Source organism: Mesoplodon bidens (assembly GCF_964165515.1).
Source record: "Mesoplodon bidens genome assembly, chromosome: 1".
In the NCBI taxonomy this organism is placed as follows: Eukaryota; Metazoa; Chordata; class Mammalia; order Artiodactyla; family Ziphiidae; genus Mesoplodon; species Mesoplodon bidens.
Window position 1 is genome coordinate 75,229,079 of NC_138176.1, and position 17,826 is coordinate 75,246,904.

At 47.6% G+C, this 17,826-nt stretch overlaps 1 protein-coding gene across 4 annotated transcripts in view; it reads right to left on the reverse strand.

Annotated features, from left to right (window-relative positions):
* Positions 1–8,999: 8,999 nt before the first annotated feature.
* LEF1 (lymphoid enhancer binding factor 1) overlaps positions 9,000–17,826 on the reverse strand; it is a 121,588-nt gene continuing 112,761 nt past the window's right edge. For all 4 annotated transcript variants that reach the window (XM_081226666.1, XM_081226664.1, XM_081226665.1 and 1 more), the window contains one exon: positions 9,000–10,182. In XM_081226666.1, coding sequence (XP_081082792.1) covers positions 10,103–10,182 — 80 coding nt within the window. In that variant the 3' untranslated portion in view covers positions 9,000–10,102. The remainder of the gene's footprint in view (positions 10,183–17,826) is intronic.

The following is a 17,826-nucleotide window of genomic DNA, read 5'->3' on the forward strand; positions in this document are numbered from 1 at the left end:
CCTTTCTTTCTTTCTATTTTCTGACTGGAGTGCCCGCAGGATGTGGGCCCTTGTCTTGGAAATGGCAGGGCTCTTTCTTGACCACTGAATTCCAGAAAAGAGAGAACTCAGTAGTGTGACTGTCAGCCTGCCGGGGTGAGGGTGGAGGTCACAGCCACCTTTCTCTGGCTGAGGGTTTTCAGCTCACTCAGGCTGCCAGAAAGTCAGAACACCTGGCCTCTGAAGATTCCTTTATCATTTTCAAAAATCCTGTTCCACGTGCCATGTTTGAGTCCGGGAAGGAAATTTTGAACATCTTCTTACAGGAGCAGAGAGCGGCTTTTTCGGCCCCGTCTCTGCATTCTTGGGTGAGCCCAGCTGCTGCCTGCCGAGGGCTCCGTGGGGAGAAGGGTCTCCGTGGTCAGTCAGGTCCTCTGCTTTCAAATCAGGACGGCTGCTGCTGTTTGCCGCGGTATGTGTTGCAAACTGAGCCTCAGCAGGAACCGTAGGGGCTTGGGTTGGCCTCCACTGTGTTTTGCTGCACTTGTCCAGGAGGGAGGGCAAGTCCAGGCGGGGCTGTGGGCCTGGCTTCCCCGATGCTGTTCCTCCTCTCTTCCCTGAACTCTCCTCCAGTCAGCAACCCAGGGATGTTTGGTCACATCTTGAACGTAATTACTAGATTTTTAGATCAAGAGGATACTCTCCCCCCTTCTCTCCTGTACTCCCTTCTTAGTGATATTTTTATTCCTATAATAGGAATGAAAATTTGAGATTAAAAAGAAAGCTGTACGATGGATGAAATAGCTTGTCAAAAAAGACTGTGAGCCTCTGAGCATAGCCATCACCTGGACTTCAATTATGTTAAGCCAGATGGCGTTCTCCGAAGGATAGTTTTAGTGCTTCTGAAGATGTCTTTGTAAAGTAAAAATTGTGGCCCTTTAATGTCCATAAGCTTCACTGTTAGTAGTTTCTCAGGGGGCAATGGTTGGCTACTTCTCTTTTTTTAAAAAAAATTAATTTATGGCTGCGTTGGGTCTTCGTTGCTGCGTGCGGGCTTTCTCTAGTTGTGGCAAGCGGGGGCTACTCTTCGTTGCGGTGCGCGGGCTTCTTATTGTGGTGGTTTCTCGTTGCGGAGCATGGCCTCTAGGCACGCGGGCTTCAGTAGTTGTGGCTCACAGGCTTAGTTGCTCTGCAGCATGTGGGATCTAACTGGACCAGGGCTCGAACCCGTGTCCTCTGCATTAGCAGGCGGATTCTTAACCACTGTGCCACCAGGGAAGTCCTGGCTAACTTCTCTTGGCATCAGTTGTAAGGTCTGTTTCCAGTTTGGGGACTGTTAACTGATGCAGTATGGGGGTAAGGCAGGAACAGATCTTGAAACTACAGTATAAACTCTGGCGGTACAAAATGATTCCCCACTGGGTTCTGTTCTATGGTAAGTTTTCTGACTCTTTAACATGTCAGCTTTTAAAAGCTCATTTGAGACCCAGCCATTAATTGTTGGAGGAGGTAAAACTAATATGTTAGTCACCGCTTATACAACATGTACAAATTACACTTTCTCTCATAGTTTTCAAGTTATAGTTGTCACACATTTGAAACAAGCTTTTGTCTTGATTTTAATCCCTTTAACATTTCAACCTAAGTAACTAATTAAGTCTTAGCAGAAATACAAGGTGTGGCTGTAATTTTGTGGAACTAATTTTCCTGTAAACAGGCATTGATGGTACATAAATAGTAATCAAAAAATGCTTTGAACAATGGAAGCATTGCTGCGTTTTCAACCCAATTTGATTGTGTAAATTCTATTTTTAAGATCACTCGATTTCATAATCACAGTTTTTATTTCTATGACAGAACAAATTTTAACTCCTGAAAGACAGAAAAAACCCATCATTGATACTAATTCTATTCAGTGTTTTATTTAAAAGGACCAAATGTAGTAGCTGTTCCAGAATTAATCGGTATAAGTGATTAATACCATGGGCTTTGGAGTTAAACACACTTGGGTTCTGGTGCTCAGCTGCACTCTCTTTACCTATGTAGCCTAGCCTGGGCGGGGGTGGGGGGAGGCGGCGGTGGTGGTGCGGGCAGTTACTTGTCTTCTGGAGAAATCTAGCAGAATGAGCACAGTGATGGGGCCTACCCCACGGAGTTTCTGAGAACCAAATGAGATGATGGACGTCCGGTGTTGAGCTCATTGCCTGGCTCAATAGGCTGATCGTGACTGCCTCCCTCCTCTGTGCCCCATTGGAAGGAAGCCACGGTTCCCCAGACCCTGCAGGCTTACAGAGCCTTTTACACTTGCGGGAGGGAGCTGAGTGAAAGGGAGTCTTAGAGGTGAAGCTGCGGGGACAACTGGGTGAAAAGATAAGTGCAGGCGTTCCATACCCCACCCCGCAGCTGCTCCAGAAGGGCCTCCCAAGCCTCGGGAGGGCCGCTGTCGGGGCTGATCCGGAGGGAGAAGCACGCAGGAACCAGCGAGCGGGCGAGGCGGCCATCACCCAGGTGAGTTCCGTTTTATGTGTGGGCAGTAGACTGTGGAAGATTCAGGACCCCAGAAGGAAAACAAGTGCGTAGGAGAGAGGGACCCAAGACTCGCCGAACACATGCAGGAGTCAGGGAAGCGGGCAGCGTAGGAACAGAAGCAGTGGCGAAGTTCGGGCTCTCCTAGTGAGTTTGTCAAGGCAGAGCCAGGAGACAGGCCTTCAGGTGCAAGGGCTGCGGCCGCTGCCGGCCTGCAGGCCTCGAGTCCGCCAGAAACATGTAGCCTGTCCTCAGGCGGCCGAGCACATGTTATAAGGGAAAACTTAGACTAAGAACTCCCCGTAAACGGTCACTTTACCACGTTTGGAAATCCTGGGTTTAGAAAACAGGAAACTGAGAAACCACCCAAACAGGCCTGGGGAGGAAGGCGCGTTTCTGCAAAGTTTTCTGGTTGAAGCATCGGAAGGACCGAACCCTGAAAGCCCTCGCTCTGGAGCCTCGTGGAGGTTTTGCCACCTACCCCTGGGGAGGGGGATTTCCAGAGCTCTAACACCTCAGTGTTACAGCTGCAGGGCAGTCCCCCGCCCCCCATGGATTCCTGGTGGGGCCAGGCGGGCAGAGTGGGAACGCCCTGGTTGGGCCCGGGCCCTCTGAGTCCAGAGGAGAGGCTGTCCGCCCTGAGGCCGGCAGGTGATACCTGCTTAACTGGCATCAGATGAAGAGGTGTTGCGTGAGGGAGGGAAGCGGTACCGAGCTGCCTCCCCCCGCAACCCTCGCCCCGCACGGCTGGCAGAGCTTAAGCGAAGGCACACACCTCCTTGGCTGGGAACCAGCCACGTGCGCGTGGGGATGTTTAAAGAGTCTGCTGCCCTTTCAGCACTGGGTTTCTTGGGGGATTCTGCCGGTAGCTGGCTCGATGCTCTTAGGTCAGAGGCCTGTGTGAGGTCACGAATGCTCAAGTCTTGATTTTCTCTGTTGTCCTCCCTTGCCAGTTAAGGCTCGCATGTGTTAGGGGCTGACTCGTGCTAGCGTCGTTTTGTTAAAGTCACTCTAGTCTGCAGTGCCAGGGCGTCTGGGGACAACACATCTCCGTCGCGCTTGCTGTTTGCAGTCCCCGCCCCATCCCTGTGCGTCACAGCCTCCTCGTGACTCTGTGCTCCAGGGCCTCTCATCACCACTTGAAACTCGCCATCCCTGCTGCTCCAGGGGAAAGGACTGGAGGGGAGAATAGACACAGTGCTCCTAACATTTCAGAATAAAAGTTGTGGTGGCCACAATATTGAGTGTTGCATTCAGGTTGAAAGCACATGAAAATGGGCCCGTTTTTTTTTTTCCTTTCTATCAATTTTTTTTAAAATTAAAGTATATTTGATTTAAGTGCTGTGGTAATTTCTGCTGTACAGCAAATTATTCAGTTATACATATTTATGCATTCCTTTTTCACATTCTTTTCCATGATGGTTTATCATAGGATATTAAATATAGTTCTCTGGGCTATACAGTAAGACCTTGTTGTTTATGCATTTGATATATAATAGCTCACATCTGCTAATCCCAACCTCCCACTCCATCCCTTCCCCAACCCCCTTCCCCTTGGCAACCACCAGTCTGTTCTCTATGTCCGTGATTCTGTTTCTGTTTCATAGGCAGGTTCATTTGTGTCATGTTTTAGATTTCATGTGTGATGTCATATGGTATTTGTCTTTCTCTTTCTGACTTACTTAGTATGATAATCTCTAGGTCCATCCATGTTGCTGCGAATGGCATTATTTCATTCTTCTTTATGGCTGAGTAATATTCCATTGTATGTATGTACCACATCTTCTTTATCCATTCATCTGTTGATGGACATTTAGGTTGCTTCCATGTCTTGACTATTGTGAATAGTACAGCTATGAACATACCGGGGGTGCGTATATCTTTTTGAATTATACTTTTGTCCAGATATATGCCCAGGAGTGGGATGGCTGGGTCATATGGTAGTTCTATTTTTAGGTTTTTTTTTGTTTTTGTTTTTTTTAGTTTTAGTCTTTTAAGGAACCTCCATACTGTTCTCCCTAGTGGCTGTACCAATTTACATTCCCACCAACAGTGGAGGAGGGTTCCCTTGTCTCTACACCCTCTCCAGCATTATTAGTTATCTATTTTATACACATCATTATATACATGTCAATCCCAATCTCCCAGTTCATCCCACCACCACCACCCACCCCTGCCGCTTTCCCCCCTTGGTGTCCATATGTTTGTTCTCTACATCTGTGTCTCTATTTCTGCCTTGCAAGCCGGTTCATCTGTACCATTTTTCTAGGTTCCACATATATGCATTGATATACGATGTTTGTTTTTCTCTTTCTGACTTACTTCACTCTGTATGACAGTCTCTGGGTCCATCCACATCTCTACAATGTTAGTTGTAGAGTTGGGTTTTTTTGTGTTTTTTTTTTTGCAATACGCGGGCCTCTCACTGTTGTGGCCTCTCCCGTTGCGGAGCACAGGCTCCGGATGCACAGGCTCAGCGGCCATGGGTCACGGGCCCAGCCGCTCCGCGGCATGTGGGATCCTCCCGGACCGGGGCACGAACCCGCGTCCTCTGCACCGGCAGGCGGACTCTCAACCACTGCGCCACCAGGGAAGCCCCAGTTGTAGAGTCTTTGATATGACCATTCTGACTGGTGTGAGGTGATACCTCACTGTAGTTTTGATTTGCATTTCTCTAATAGTTAGTGATGTTGAGCATCTTTTCATGTGCCTCTTGGCCATCTGTATGTCTTCTTTAGAGAAATGTCTATTTAGGTCTTCTGAAAATGGGCCACTTGTAAGGGGCGCCTGGATGGGTTGGAGTTCTGAGACCAGGCACTGAGGAAAGAAGAGTCCCAGCTAGATCCTAGGAATCAGAGCAGGCACAGCCTGTGCCAGATGCTGGCATGCGGGGAACAGATGAAGTGGTTCAGCAGGCACCCCTGGGCTTTTTAAGCCCCCAGCAAGCACTGCACAAGCCTTGCTTTGTACGCTGCATGGTGGCTAGAGCCAGGCATGGAGGGCGAGCTAGATTTTGAAACCGTGGGTTGCCTTTCTCCAGCTGAGCAATGTTGATAGGACCTGTAAGAACAACAGGCCAATTTGTGGGGCTCCGTTTTACTGTGGTTGTCTTGCACCTTCTTCCTGGTGGGAGAAAATATTACTACAGTGTGGAACATAATTTAGTGATTCTACTGAGTTCAAATTCTGAGACAATTAAGTTACGAACAGAGAAGAGAATGACTAATCTATTAATCTCACTGTGACTACAAAGGGAAACAACAGTTGTGTGATTAAGTCTGTTTGTAGGCAGTGTTCTCATTCCATCCGGCAAATAATACATTTTCGAACAATTTCTCCATGTATTTAATGGAGATCAAAATTTAACTGAGCCGGTAACATCTCAAGCTATTAGAGATGAGATAAAGAAAAATATTTAATAAACACATCAGTGTAAATGACCTGATACAATCCAGACTCTGCACCCTTAGTGTAACCATTTCCTTGCTCTTTGGTCCAAAACAGAGTGGTTAGGCCTGGTTACCAACTGCTTCCACGGGCAGAAGAAAATTGCTCATATGTTCTATGGCTACAGGCATTACAAAAACAGTATTTTTTTACATTGGGGAAAAAAGAAACTGTTTAATAACAAATTCTAAAACAATTCAAAGGGAACTTAATTTGCTAGTTATTTTGTATGTATGGGTTGTCTCTCATTTTCCACTCGCTGTACGTTCGTGGAGGTCAGTGAGATCTTCAGCCCGCAACGGGGTGTGCGCAGAGGGATGAAGCGCACAGCTCCTGGCAGCGGGCGCAGCAGACACTGTCCGGCTCCACGCGACTCCAAACCTGGGCTTTCCCCACCGTGTACCTCCTTCCATTATAAGCAACTGATTTTTAAAGTTTAAAGTACTATTCAGGAAGAAGGATGCCTGTATATTATAACAAATGCAGGTGGTGAACAAGCTTACAAACAGCAGAAACGTTTTCCTAGTGGACAGTTATTTCAGCAGAGCCTATGGGCAGGTGCTCACTCAGTAAATAGGTATTGAATGAGTGCATTGGCCAATTCTGTTTAACGCCGGTTTACTGGCCTGCAACATTGCCGACGGTAAACAACAAGAGCATTTTTCTTCAGCTAGGCAAGTTCTAATTTAGGTTGATTCATGCTAGTGACGTTTATTTTAACTGGCTCTCTTGGTATACCCGATATATTCTCCGATCTCCCTCAAAACCACTCCTAGCTGCAGAGTAAGACAATGTAGGTTTTCCGCATTAGAGAGCTGGAGAAGTTTTGGAAGTTTGCAGCTGCCAAAATGGTATCCACTAAGTAATAGCCAACAAAACCAATCATCTTTTTTTTCCCCATAATACATACATAGGCATTTAGAATCCCATTCTTCTATTAAGATGCTTCAGACTATTCAGTGTCTATTAAAAAGCGGTTCAGATTTTGTGCACGTATACATGTACGTATCCCTGGAGGTCAGGCTTCACAGGGCAGCTCTTAAAATTTCTGTGTATGAAAGATAACATCCTGTGGCAGATGTAGCAACCTGTACAAGTAGTACGTCGTGCGGAATTTAAGTTTCTCTTTTCTGTCGGGACCATGCGTCGCTCCCTCGTGACTTTTCTCCTTTAAAAGGAAAGCCACGCAGACATCTTGTTCTTGCTCGCGGGCCCCTGACCAGAAGTTTCCATATCGTTTCAACCTTCTAGAGGAAAAGACATAGTTTCCTAATGTATAGAGGAAAAAATTGTTGTATTTAGGACAGCCATAGTTGTGAAGGTGTTCCAAGGCTCCTTCCAGCCGAACAGGTAGTTGCCAGCAACCATACAAACTAAAGCCACAAGGAAAGCGCCCCTTGCTTGGTAAGGACCGGTGCGTCAGCTGTGACCTCCGAGAGAGGCTGGCCATCCTCTAGCAACAAGCTCTGGCCTCGAGCTCGCTGCGGGGAAGGAAGCTGAAGCCGAATCGCTGCAACAGCAAACAGAAGCAGTGGCCGGAGGGGAGTCCCTCCGCCCCGTCGCCCCAGGAGAGTGTGTCTCTTGGTCTGTGTGTGCCTCTCAGGGGACTCTTGGACTCTCCTTTCACCAAAACTGCTGCCTGCAGAAAGCAGGATTTGGGAAGAATGGGCCAGGAGTGAGCACTGTGCCACGACATCCAGGTTATCTAGGAAGAGTTATTCTGGAGGAAATATGAATAGAAAACTAGGAGGGACCAAGTTGTGGCCCGGAGGATTCAAACAACCCATTTCTTTCAATATTGTTTACCCATTTTTTGCATCATAAAAACGTAGAGGAGGAGGAACCCAGGGAGAGGAGACTTGAGTAGGCTTTGGCTGAGGCTCAAGTCTCAGAACTATCCTTGCTCTGTTCACTTGACAGACTTTTATCACTAATCAGTTTCTTTCTAAGACTCAGAAGAACCAATGTGTTGCTATGACCTGTTTTTCCCCCCAAAAGTAACACCCTAGATTTTTCCTACACTTCCTCGGATCTTATAGTTAACTTCTGGAGAGAGCACGGTGGCAGCTTTAAACAGTTATAACTTCTTGGTTCATGTATGTTAAGAAAACAGAGTTTCAAATGAATATGAAACCTTTAACAAGTAGGTCCCCTGAACGTAATAGACATTTTCCCCTGCTTCAAGTTTAGGACTAAATGAAGAGGAATTGGAGAGGTTCCAGAGGATACTAATGAAAATGATTAAAGGACCAATGATGAAAGGTTCAAGGAATTGGGATTACTTAGCCTGGAGAAGAGAAATTTGAGGGGTGATTTAATGGCAATCTTCAAGTACAGTATGTGGAGGGTTATTACAAGTATGGTAGCCAGCTGTTCTCCAGCTGTAGTGAAGGTTGAAAAAAGAAAACAGAACTATAATTTCAGCAAGACATTGAAGTTAGATCAGTGGTGTCGGTGGTTTTCAGACTAGCTCAGTGGACTGTGGAAGCTTTGTGGAAGGCCATGAAATGCTGATGTTTTAAACTTAAAATACGGAGGTTCTACTAAATCCGATACCAGCCTATATATAGTATAACAAATGCTTAAGGGAGAATTATGGAGTTCAAACTCAAAATTGGGAAAATGTTGACTTTGGGGAGATGAATGGGAGTTAAAGCACGGGGATACCTTGATTCGGGGAGCCCAGTTTTGAGAACCCATGGGCTCTGATCACGGGCTGCACCAGCACACCTGCAGTGGCGCCGGCTGGAGCCCGTGAGGATGTCTGGGTTCTCAGGAAGGGAGAGAATCATTCTCACCTGAATCCTGTTGCCCTGATTTCCACCTACCCGTGGGAGAGGAGGAGGTGGGGTTCCAGGCTGCAGGAGGACCCCTACGGACTGCATGGCCTGGAGATGGGGGGAGGGTGTGGGCCTGTCCCCGAGGCAGCCTCACGGGCAGCACCCCCATCATGCGGACACACCAGCTCTGGCCTGGCCTATGGACTTAGGTCACCATTACCAACTGCAGGTTATCAGGAACTTCACTCTTTCAAAAAAAAAAAAGACTTGTTTTTAAATGTTTTATTACAAAGCTTTTTTAAAAAAATGCTCAGCACGTTAACTCAAACTGGAATGACAAACGTTAGATGACAGTTTTGGGCAAAGGCTGTGCCTTGCTATTTAAAAAAAAAAATGGGTACATCAATGCTCATTTTAACAACTGGCTTAAAATTCCACTAATTGGCTAATAAAAACAGATACAAACACAGAACAATTAAAGTAATAACAATTCAAGTGCTGGGCTTTTTACAACAAGGGGGTGAGAAGGAAAGAAATGAAAATTCACTGCAAACTGGTCTGCTGAAAGTAACTGTTAAGGTTTACCATTTAAAAAAAAGAGAAGAGATCATAAGAAAAATAAAATGAAAGAGGACTGCCAACTGCTACCCACAGAGTGGACTGGCTGTTACGTTTACTTAGCTCTATCGGACACCTTACAAAGACAGGCTACTATTGTTACAGGTAATTCACCGAGAAGCCCCTTAGCGGACAAGATATCCCTCAAAAGAAGAAGGCTTCTTTTCATTTCAAACTCTTCCAGATCTTTCAATTTTACTTAAAAAGCTCATCGCTAGCAAAATATACAAGAAGATTAAAACTAAAAAGTGTAAATTAAAAAAATTCAAGTTTAAAAAAAAAGAAGCAAACAAGATTGATCCTTTTGCACTGTTAAATAAAAGCTTGAGGAAAAGAGAAACAAACATGAAGCCAGAAACAAAGAGGGAACTCTTCCACAAGTTCCCTCCGGGATGCTGACGGCTGTGCTTCGGCCGCTCCCAGGGCTCGGGGCAGGCAAAAGCAGCCAAGTTACTGTCCTTGCCAGGAGGTTACAGGTACAGAGGCGGGATGCTCTGGGAAGTGCACGGCGGAGACGGGGGGAGGAAAGCTGCTCAGCTGACCCAGGGCCTGCTAGCATTCTCATGTGCTTTTTTTCTTTTGAAAAACCTTGTATGCTTTTTATTGTGGAACATGGCTCTCGCAGTAGATGAAAGGGGGTTTGGCAGTGATTGTCTTTATGGATCAGCGTCTCTAGCAGTGACCTCAGGGTGAAGTTGGTGTCATTTCTCCTTTGGGGTCGACTGGGCAAGCCGTGGAGACAGTCTGGGTGTTCAACAAGCTTCCATCTCCAGGAGAGGTCCCGGGGTTGCTGCCTTGGCTTTGCACGTTGGGAATGAGCTTCGTTTTCCACCTCAAGAAGGAACAAATAAAGTACTGTGAATGTGAATTTGCCACAGACCTTTACAGATTTTAACCTCTATTTCATACAGCACATGTCTTAAGATCTCTGCATTTAATTAATCCACGTTGTTGATCTGGTGATGGCTAAAAGAGGTTGCCCTATGGTAGCCCTAAATCCTCAGACTATGTTAGAGAATAAGTGTACTTTACTGAAATGTTTACCCTGGTTCCATGTATATGTACATAAATGTACAGGGTTACGATGTGAAATACACATAATACTTTAGATCATGGTTAAAAAAAAAAATCTGTTGGAAAAGCATCAGGAGGGAATGGCCAAACATGAATCGTAATGGCAGGCAGTGGCCAGATCAGGGAAGACTTGTCATTCTAAAGTGTTTGTTTGGTCTTTTTAGTCCACTGTGGGGAGCCAGTGTAGGATTTTACATGAGACTAAACCACACGCAAGTTAGTCAATGCCCCTCACACTCCTATAACAAGCCCCCCTTGTGACCGGGATGGTCTGTGTCCGCTCATATTCAGTCTTGAGGTGCATACGCTTCTCCAATCTTAGACTTTTCAATTCTCAAGAGTTTTTTCCTTCATAACAACCAGGATCTCTAACGTTAGCCTTGGAATGTACACTCAACAAGTATTTAAAGATATTGCTGTAAGAGCATTCAGAAAGGAGAATCCCTAAATCCCAAAAGCTTTAATAATCTGAGTTTTAAAAAGTGATTAAAAATAAAATATAACATTGTAACAAGATGAGACAAAGACAAAAGGAAAGTGAAAGCATCTCCAAGGTCAACTCCTCTCTGGAGAGCATCCGCCTCCCCTGCTTCGCACCTGGGGAGACTGCTTCGTCCAGCTGCAGGGAAGCACCTACTCTACCGGGGTCTTTGGCACCTCAGACGCATCTCAACTCTTTGTGCTTGCAGTGTCCTTGTTATTAGCAGACATTTCCTTTAAAAAAAAATTAATTCTAAAAAGTGGAGTGCATTCCTTTATGCTTTTTATTTCAGTGGAAAGACATCTTAGAGGAGAAATAAAAGGAAGCTTTGAGATAGTTTAATAATGAAAACTCAACTCTGGGTAGCGAGTTACAGTCTATACCGCGCTGTTCAGAGAAGATGGATCTGTAGCCCGGGAGCCGTGAGGACGGGCTCTGCCAATGCCTCTAAGGGGCTCAGAGAGTGCGGGGCGCAGAGTGAGCCCTGCTATTAGGGCTCTTACCAGCCACGTGTTAGCATCGTCAGAATCACGGCAACCACCACCGCTGCTGTCCCTCAAAATGACTTACCAGAGCTGAGAAGAAACTGTTTACCCGGGTGGCTAGTGAACAAACAAAACAAGCAAAAGCAAAATGGGAGGAAATCAGCCACAGAATGTTGCCTTCAACAGAATGAGGTCTTCAATGACGGTTTCAATTCCTATTCTCCTGCAAAATTAACCTTCCCCCATTTAACAGGAAAAACCACACTACAGCTTTGTGGTTTTTAAACTTGAAGCAGAGTAGAGATGCTTCACACAGGAGGATGGAAGAGCTGTGAAAGGCCCTGGCTTTCCAAGGAGGCAGGAGCAGAGCCCGGGCCGGGGTGAAGGCAGCGCCCGCAGACTCCTGTTCACACCGTGCTTGGGCTCATGACTCTCAAAAGGCCCGGTCCCGGTTGCTTTTGCTGGTGGGGAATGGCGAGCAGCCCCGGGCCAGGAGCGCACAGCAGCTGGACACCAGTGCCGTGGTTCAGGACAGACTGGCCTCAGCCGCCAGGAGCGCCTGTCTGCTCACGGAGACAAACTGTCCCTCTGCTGGGACCCGTGCCCACCCCAGCCTCAGGCTGATTCCGAAGTCAGACGGTCAGCGGCCCGCGTGGCCCTGCGGCGGCCTCCACTCTCCTGCACTGACCACTCATCGAGTCGTCCTCTCTCCTCACGGCACCCAAAGTGCCGCCTCCTCCCCGCTTCTTCAGAGCATAACAACATAATTACTAACCCGATCCCGGCTGCCCAGAGCGGCCATCTTTCACAGGGATAATGCGCGCTTCCCTGGGAAGAATTTCGACATCTAATAAAGCCAGTGCTTCCTACGGTCTCACGTTTCCCCACTGTTGTTTCATTATCGTAGTGTCCTCTTAGAAATCCTCCTGAAAAGCTGCTTTCAGAGGTGCTCTGTACAACTGCCAACCAAAAAGCGACTCTTCCCCACCTGGGATGCTCTCCTTATAGTGTAGCTAGTATTTAAATAAGTGGGCAAGGAAACTGTCTATCAAGTAAGGCACCTTATTTGAACCTGGTTGCTCCTTTAAAATATAGGGTCACCAGGGCAGACCTGTCTTACCCCCAGATGGGAGAAATGGGGGTAAAAAGCCTTGCAGTGTTGCTTTACAGACATAAAACAGGTCAAATCAAGATTCTTTTCAAGAAACCACAGGCATGAGGCTCGGGAGACTGGAGACTTCCCACATCTAAGTCTTCACGGGGGACTGCAGCTGAAGCTGGGCCGGCCAGGCGAGCCCCGCGCAGCCCAGCCCAGCCCAGCGGTGGAGTCGGTGTAATCAAAGCCGCAATTACCGCGCCCGCTTCAAAGGGAGCTCGGAGGCCCGTCTTACACGTCAGGCTTGGGCTCCCTCCGCCGGCACTGACCACGTGGGCCATTTGCTGAGTGGGTGTGAAGGAAGCACAGGAAAACGCCCTCCCCCACCACCGTCCAGCTGAAACCCAGGAAGCTCCTCTCCTGGACCAGACTCCAATCTGGACAAAATATCCCACTAACCAAATGGAAGCAGGAACCCAAACAGGCGGAGTCGCTTATTTAGAGCCCAAGCGGTAAAGGGACATCTCAAGATTTCAAGAGGGACCTGCGTCTGGAAGACGACCAGCACTGACCAAGGCATTAGGGCCTTCTAGGCCTTGGCTCAAAAGATGTGAAGAGAGGGAGAGGGGAAATTCCTTCTTCTTACGTGCAAACGTAAGCCAAGCGCGGGGCCAGCCCATATCCTTGAGGTCCTACGGCCCAGCCCCCTTCCCAGGCTGTGCCCCCAGCAGGAGGGGCTGCGGAAACAAGCCCATTAGAGGCCGAGGTGGGGGTGGGAGGAGGGGCGACGCGTGACCAGGACCCACCGGCTCAGCTGGAGCCATGCCTGTAAGCTCACTTCCCCGTCCAGAAATGGTAGCTCGAAAGGAAGGTGGTTGGAGTAAGAGCTCCTCCCTCCACCTCCCCAATGTTACTAGCAAGGAGTGGGAAACTTTAAAGTGTTTTTAGTTATGATATGAAATTTGAGGGAAGAGTATCAGAGATCAGCCTGGGAGAGACGAAGAGAGGCAGGGGCTTTTTGCAAAGATCGCCCTCCTCACAGCAGCACACACACCGCCTCACGCCTACTGCCCAAGTTCTCCTGCCCCACCTTGGGGCAAACGGACACAAGCCGCCATCTCAGGGTGTGAACTCCTGCGTCGCACAAAGCCGCCTGTGGATGGACGCAGAGAGCAGACTTCCAGAGCAGGACGCGAGCGCGACAGAGCTGGTCTGGCCCTGCTGTCCTAGAGGGAACTGAGGCATCTGGTTGTTAGCGGCTGGTGGGAGGGGCCCTTAGAGACTCCCCAGGCCTCCTGGCTCCCCACGGGTCACAGGAGCTGGTGAGGAGGAAGGAAGAAGAACGACGTGCGCTGAGCGCTGCTGTGCCAGGCGCTGGGACACGACGTCATGCGATCACGACAGCTCCGCTGACTGCAGCGCGTTTACACAGAAGGATCCCGCTGCGGGAGGGGCGAAAGGCCTTGCCTAAGGTCACCCAACCTACAGGTGGCAGGATTAGCTTTTGAGCCCTAAATCCAAGTTCTCTCCAGCACACCTCGGGCCTAAATTATCACTCATTTGCTTCTCCTTGCCTGCCTGCCTGCCGTGCCCGTCACTAGTCGGCAGCACTGCGGAGGTGGAGGTGGTCTCCACCTGGACCACTGCCCACCCCAAGAGGCTATGCTCTGTTTGAAAGCAGGGTGAGAGAACAAAGGGCCTAAGAAAGTAACTTTGAAACTTAAATCTCTAAGATCGAAAGTATAACCTACAAAGGCCACCTTCAGGTCTTTGAAAGTAAGTACTACCCAGTCTTTGAGAAAAAGAAGAGATGGTAACGCGTGGTTAGGAAGGTTAGCGCTGACTCTCCTTTCTACAGCTGAGCTAGTCCTGAAGTCCCAGCATCAAGCTAGTCAGTCCCCCAGTCGCCAGTCACAGCTCTGACACCAGATGATCCCCAGAATGTGGAGGAGGGAGGGGTCAGTGAGACAAGGGGTCACTGGCCCCGGGCTTGGATCCAGGTTATACAGACCGAGGCAGGGTCACTGAATCTGTGCGGTTCCTTCCCGTGCGGTTATGCAAAGCGTAACTGTGACCAGTGAAAGCAGACTTCTTCGGCAATGCCGAGATGACGCTGAGGCAGGCCTGGAACTATTGATAAATTGCTCGAGGGGGAAATTCTGGTTTCCATCTGCAGCTGATGGTTCCTCTTCCTGATCAGCCCTTTGTGTCTCCCTGTGAGGACGTACACCACCATCGGTTGGCTGGGCCTCCCAGTGTAGGTCTCACCCACTAGACCTTCACCTCTGCTGGGAACACTACCGAAACATTCTCGCGGAAAGTTTTGAATCAGAGACCCTCAAAACCCATTTTAATTCTGTATATTAAAGTGCTTCAGGAGGACAGTAACTATGGAGACGCATCTACCCACCTCCAAATTTTTATCCAGTTCACCTTTCTCTCTACAAGTTCTCCTACACCAAAAATGCTAACTTCACCTTCTAAAAATGAGGCAACAGAATGAGCACACACTTCTGTGTGTTTTTCCTTTTTACCGTCATGTACTACGAGTCTAGGGAGGTGACAATGCGTTGTGGGTTCTGAGCATGAGCTCTGAAGACAGAGTTGTCCTGAGCAAGTTACCTGAACACGCCACACCCGTTTCCTCACCTGTGAAATGGAAATAGTTAAGTTGCTGTACCTCATCACGTGTGTTGAGGGGATGAAAGGAGATAAAACACGTGACAGGCTTGGTAAGTACCTGGCATCTAAAAGGGCGCAATGAATGCTGGTTACTGCAGTGGGTGGAGACTTGAGTTACAGAGAGACAGAGCCAGGTGTGGACCTGTCCCTGCTGCACACCAGCCACGTACGTGGCCCTGGACAAGTTACTGACGTTTTCTCATCCCTCAAACAGGGCAGAGATCCCTCCCCATACAGGGCTGCCTCAAGGACGGGATGGAGAGGCTTCTATTAGAGCACCCAGGACAGGATACGTGGTCCAGAAATGTTAGTTCCATTTCTGTTGTTCCAATCTCACACAGCATGTTCAGGGAGTAAAAGCAAGATTTATACTATTTACAGAACTTCCGGTGGAAAATTACGACCAATAGAGAATTCTGGAAAATCTCTCATGAAATATCACAAAATATCCTATAAAATAGAATGTCTGCAGAAACACACTGATAGCTGGGAAAAGTAATCCCAAGAGGGCAGCAAAAAATTTGTCATTATATTTACGGAGACTGTACCTAAAAATTTAGAAAACTTCAGGTTAGATTTGACTTAGGACTTAAGCAAAAAAAGCGGGCACTACTGTTTGACTGAGGTGCTTTCGTTTTTTTTCTCCTCATTCTGTCAAAAAGAATAGAATGACTTTGCTAAGGCTCCCAGATAGTTCTAGGCAGGATCACCCTGCTCCTCTGGGTCTGTTGACTGGCAGCTTCAGGCCCAAAGGACACAGCTGAGGAAAAGGAAGTGAGAAGGCCTCAAGGTCTCACTGTAGTTATCAAGAAATTCAAGCAAAAAAAAAAAAAAAAAAGCATATTTACCCTTCCTAATAAGAGCACCCTCCATGCGCCAACTCAGGCCTCGTTTACTTTTAATGTATATATTATTCAAATAAGCTTTGTTTTCTGGTTCCCAAATCTACAAAATGGATCAGAAGGAAAACTACTTTAGGGGAGGGGTACACAGTCCTAGACAGAACAAGAAGACACAATAAATAAAAAACAGCAGATTTAAAAAAAAACCCATTATTTGGGGTCATCTAGAAGGGTCAAATAGCATCAATTCCTTGTTACCATTTACCATATGGTACATTACACTGTAGAATAATGGCATGAGGCATTAAGTAATATTTAATTTTCATGTACTCTGGTGAAGAAAGAGGTGCACTCACAAGAGTGAAAATTAAAAATTACATGTTTTGATACTTAAAGAGGTAAACCTGGAGTTCTCTGGGAAACTCCGTTATCCAGGATGATTTCCCTCAAGTTCTGGATGGTTCGGTGAGAAAACATTCTGTCAAACTAAATTTGTCCAAAATAATTTTTTATTCTCTGAAGTATTAGAATAATAGCATGGATCTTAATTTCATAGGGCTTTCATGAACAATACTAAATATTACGTATCTCAAGAGGGTTGTAATGATGAGCCTCATTCTTCTCTCCGTCTACTATTATCTTTTAATGACACGTGATCACTCTTGCTAGCCAAGGGTCCAGTTCCCTGTTTGTTTCCCAAGGCAACTGAAACACAATTGTAGCTCTTCTGACCATTAAAGAAAGAGGGGAAAAGAATTGATGGGAAGGACACTGCAGCACAACAGAGATCTTAAAAGCTTTCACCGTAGTTTCTCCCAGTTCCTTCACGAACGCACAGTTGCCTAGATAAAATCACCCTGTCTGCTGATCTAACAGGCCCAGCCACCAGCTTATTAGTGAGCTGTGGTGGACGTCTGCTGGGTTGCAGCCTGCCTCCCTCTTGATTATCCCAATGCCAACACAGCACCAGTGGGAGCGGTGAGCCCCCGACAGCTGTCTTGTACTGTGTGACCATCTGCTGTGGCCACAGTTGATTGCAGATGGGGGTAGAAGTTTGACCCAAGCTGGGCTAGCCAGAGTCCCTTCTCTGGAATTTGACTTTGTATTGGTTTATGTTTTGGCCACGCGGCATGTGGAATCTTAGTTCCCCAACCAGGGATCAAAAGCTTGTGTCCACTGCAGTGGAAGTGCAGAGTCCTAACCACTGGACTGCTAGGGAAGTCCCTCTTCTCTGGAATTTGAAAGAGTTTTCTCTTTTGGAGACTGGTACTGTAAGAACATGTGAGCTTGAGGGGTTCTGGACACATGGATCAAAGAACTCAGGAGGCCAATCTGCAGAAGGGGAGGATGTGATTTGGGGGAGGGGCAGATATAAGAGACAGCAGAAGCGTCTGGACAGTTTTCCAAGCCCACCTTCTAGTGCTCTCTTCGGCCTCCGCACGGTGCTCCTGCCCCCTTAAATAGAGGCCCTCAGCCTCGCGGGGGCTGTTTCTGCTCTTTGTGATGAAAAGGCTCGCATCGCGTGAGCGCGCGTAAGGCATTCTGGAGAATGGTTAGAACCTGAAAACCTGCGGTCCACGCACAGCTTGGTCTAGCCACACGGTGCCGTGAGGCAGCCATCTCCGTTTCGGACAGCGTGCCCAAGGCTGCCCTTGCTATCAGTGTCTGAATTTTCCTGCTGAACGGTCTTACTAGGGAGTCCCTAGGAAGAACACTGCAGTCAAGTGTCACTGCCGTGTGAATTCTCTACAACTTTTCCACTAACTCACGACACGTTTTGCAGGGGTTTGCAGCCAGACGTAAGAGGAGGGGAACA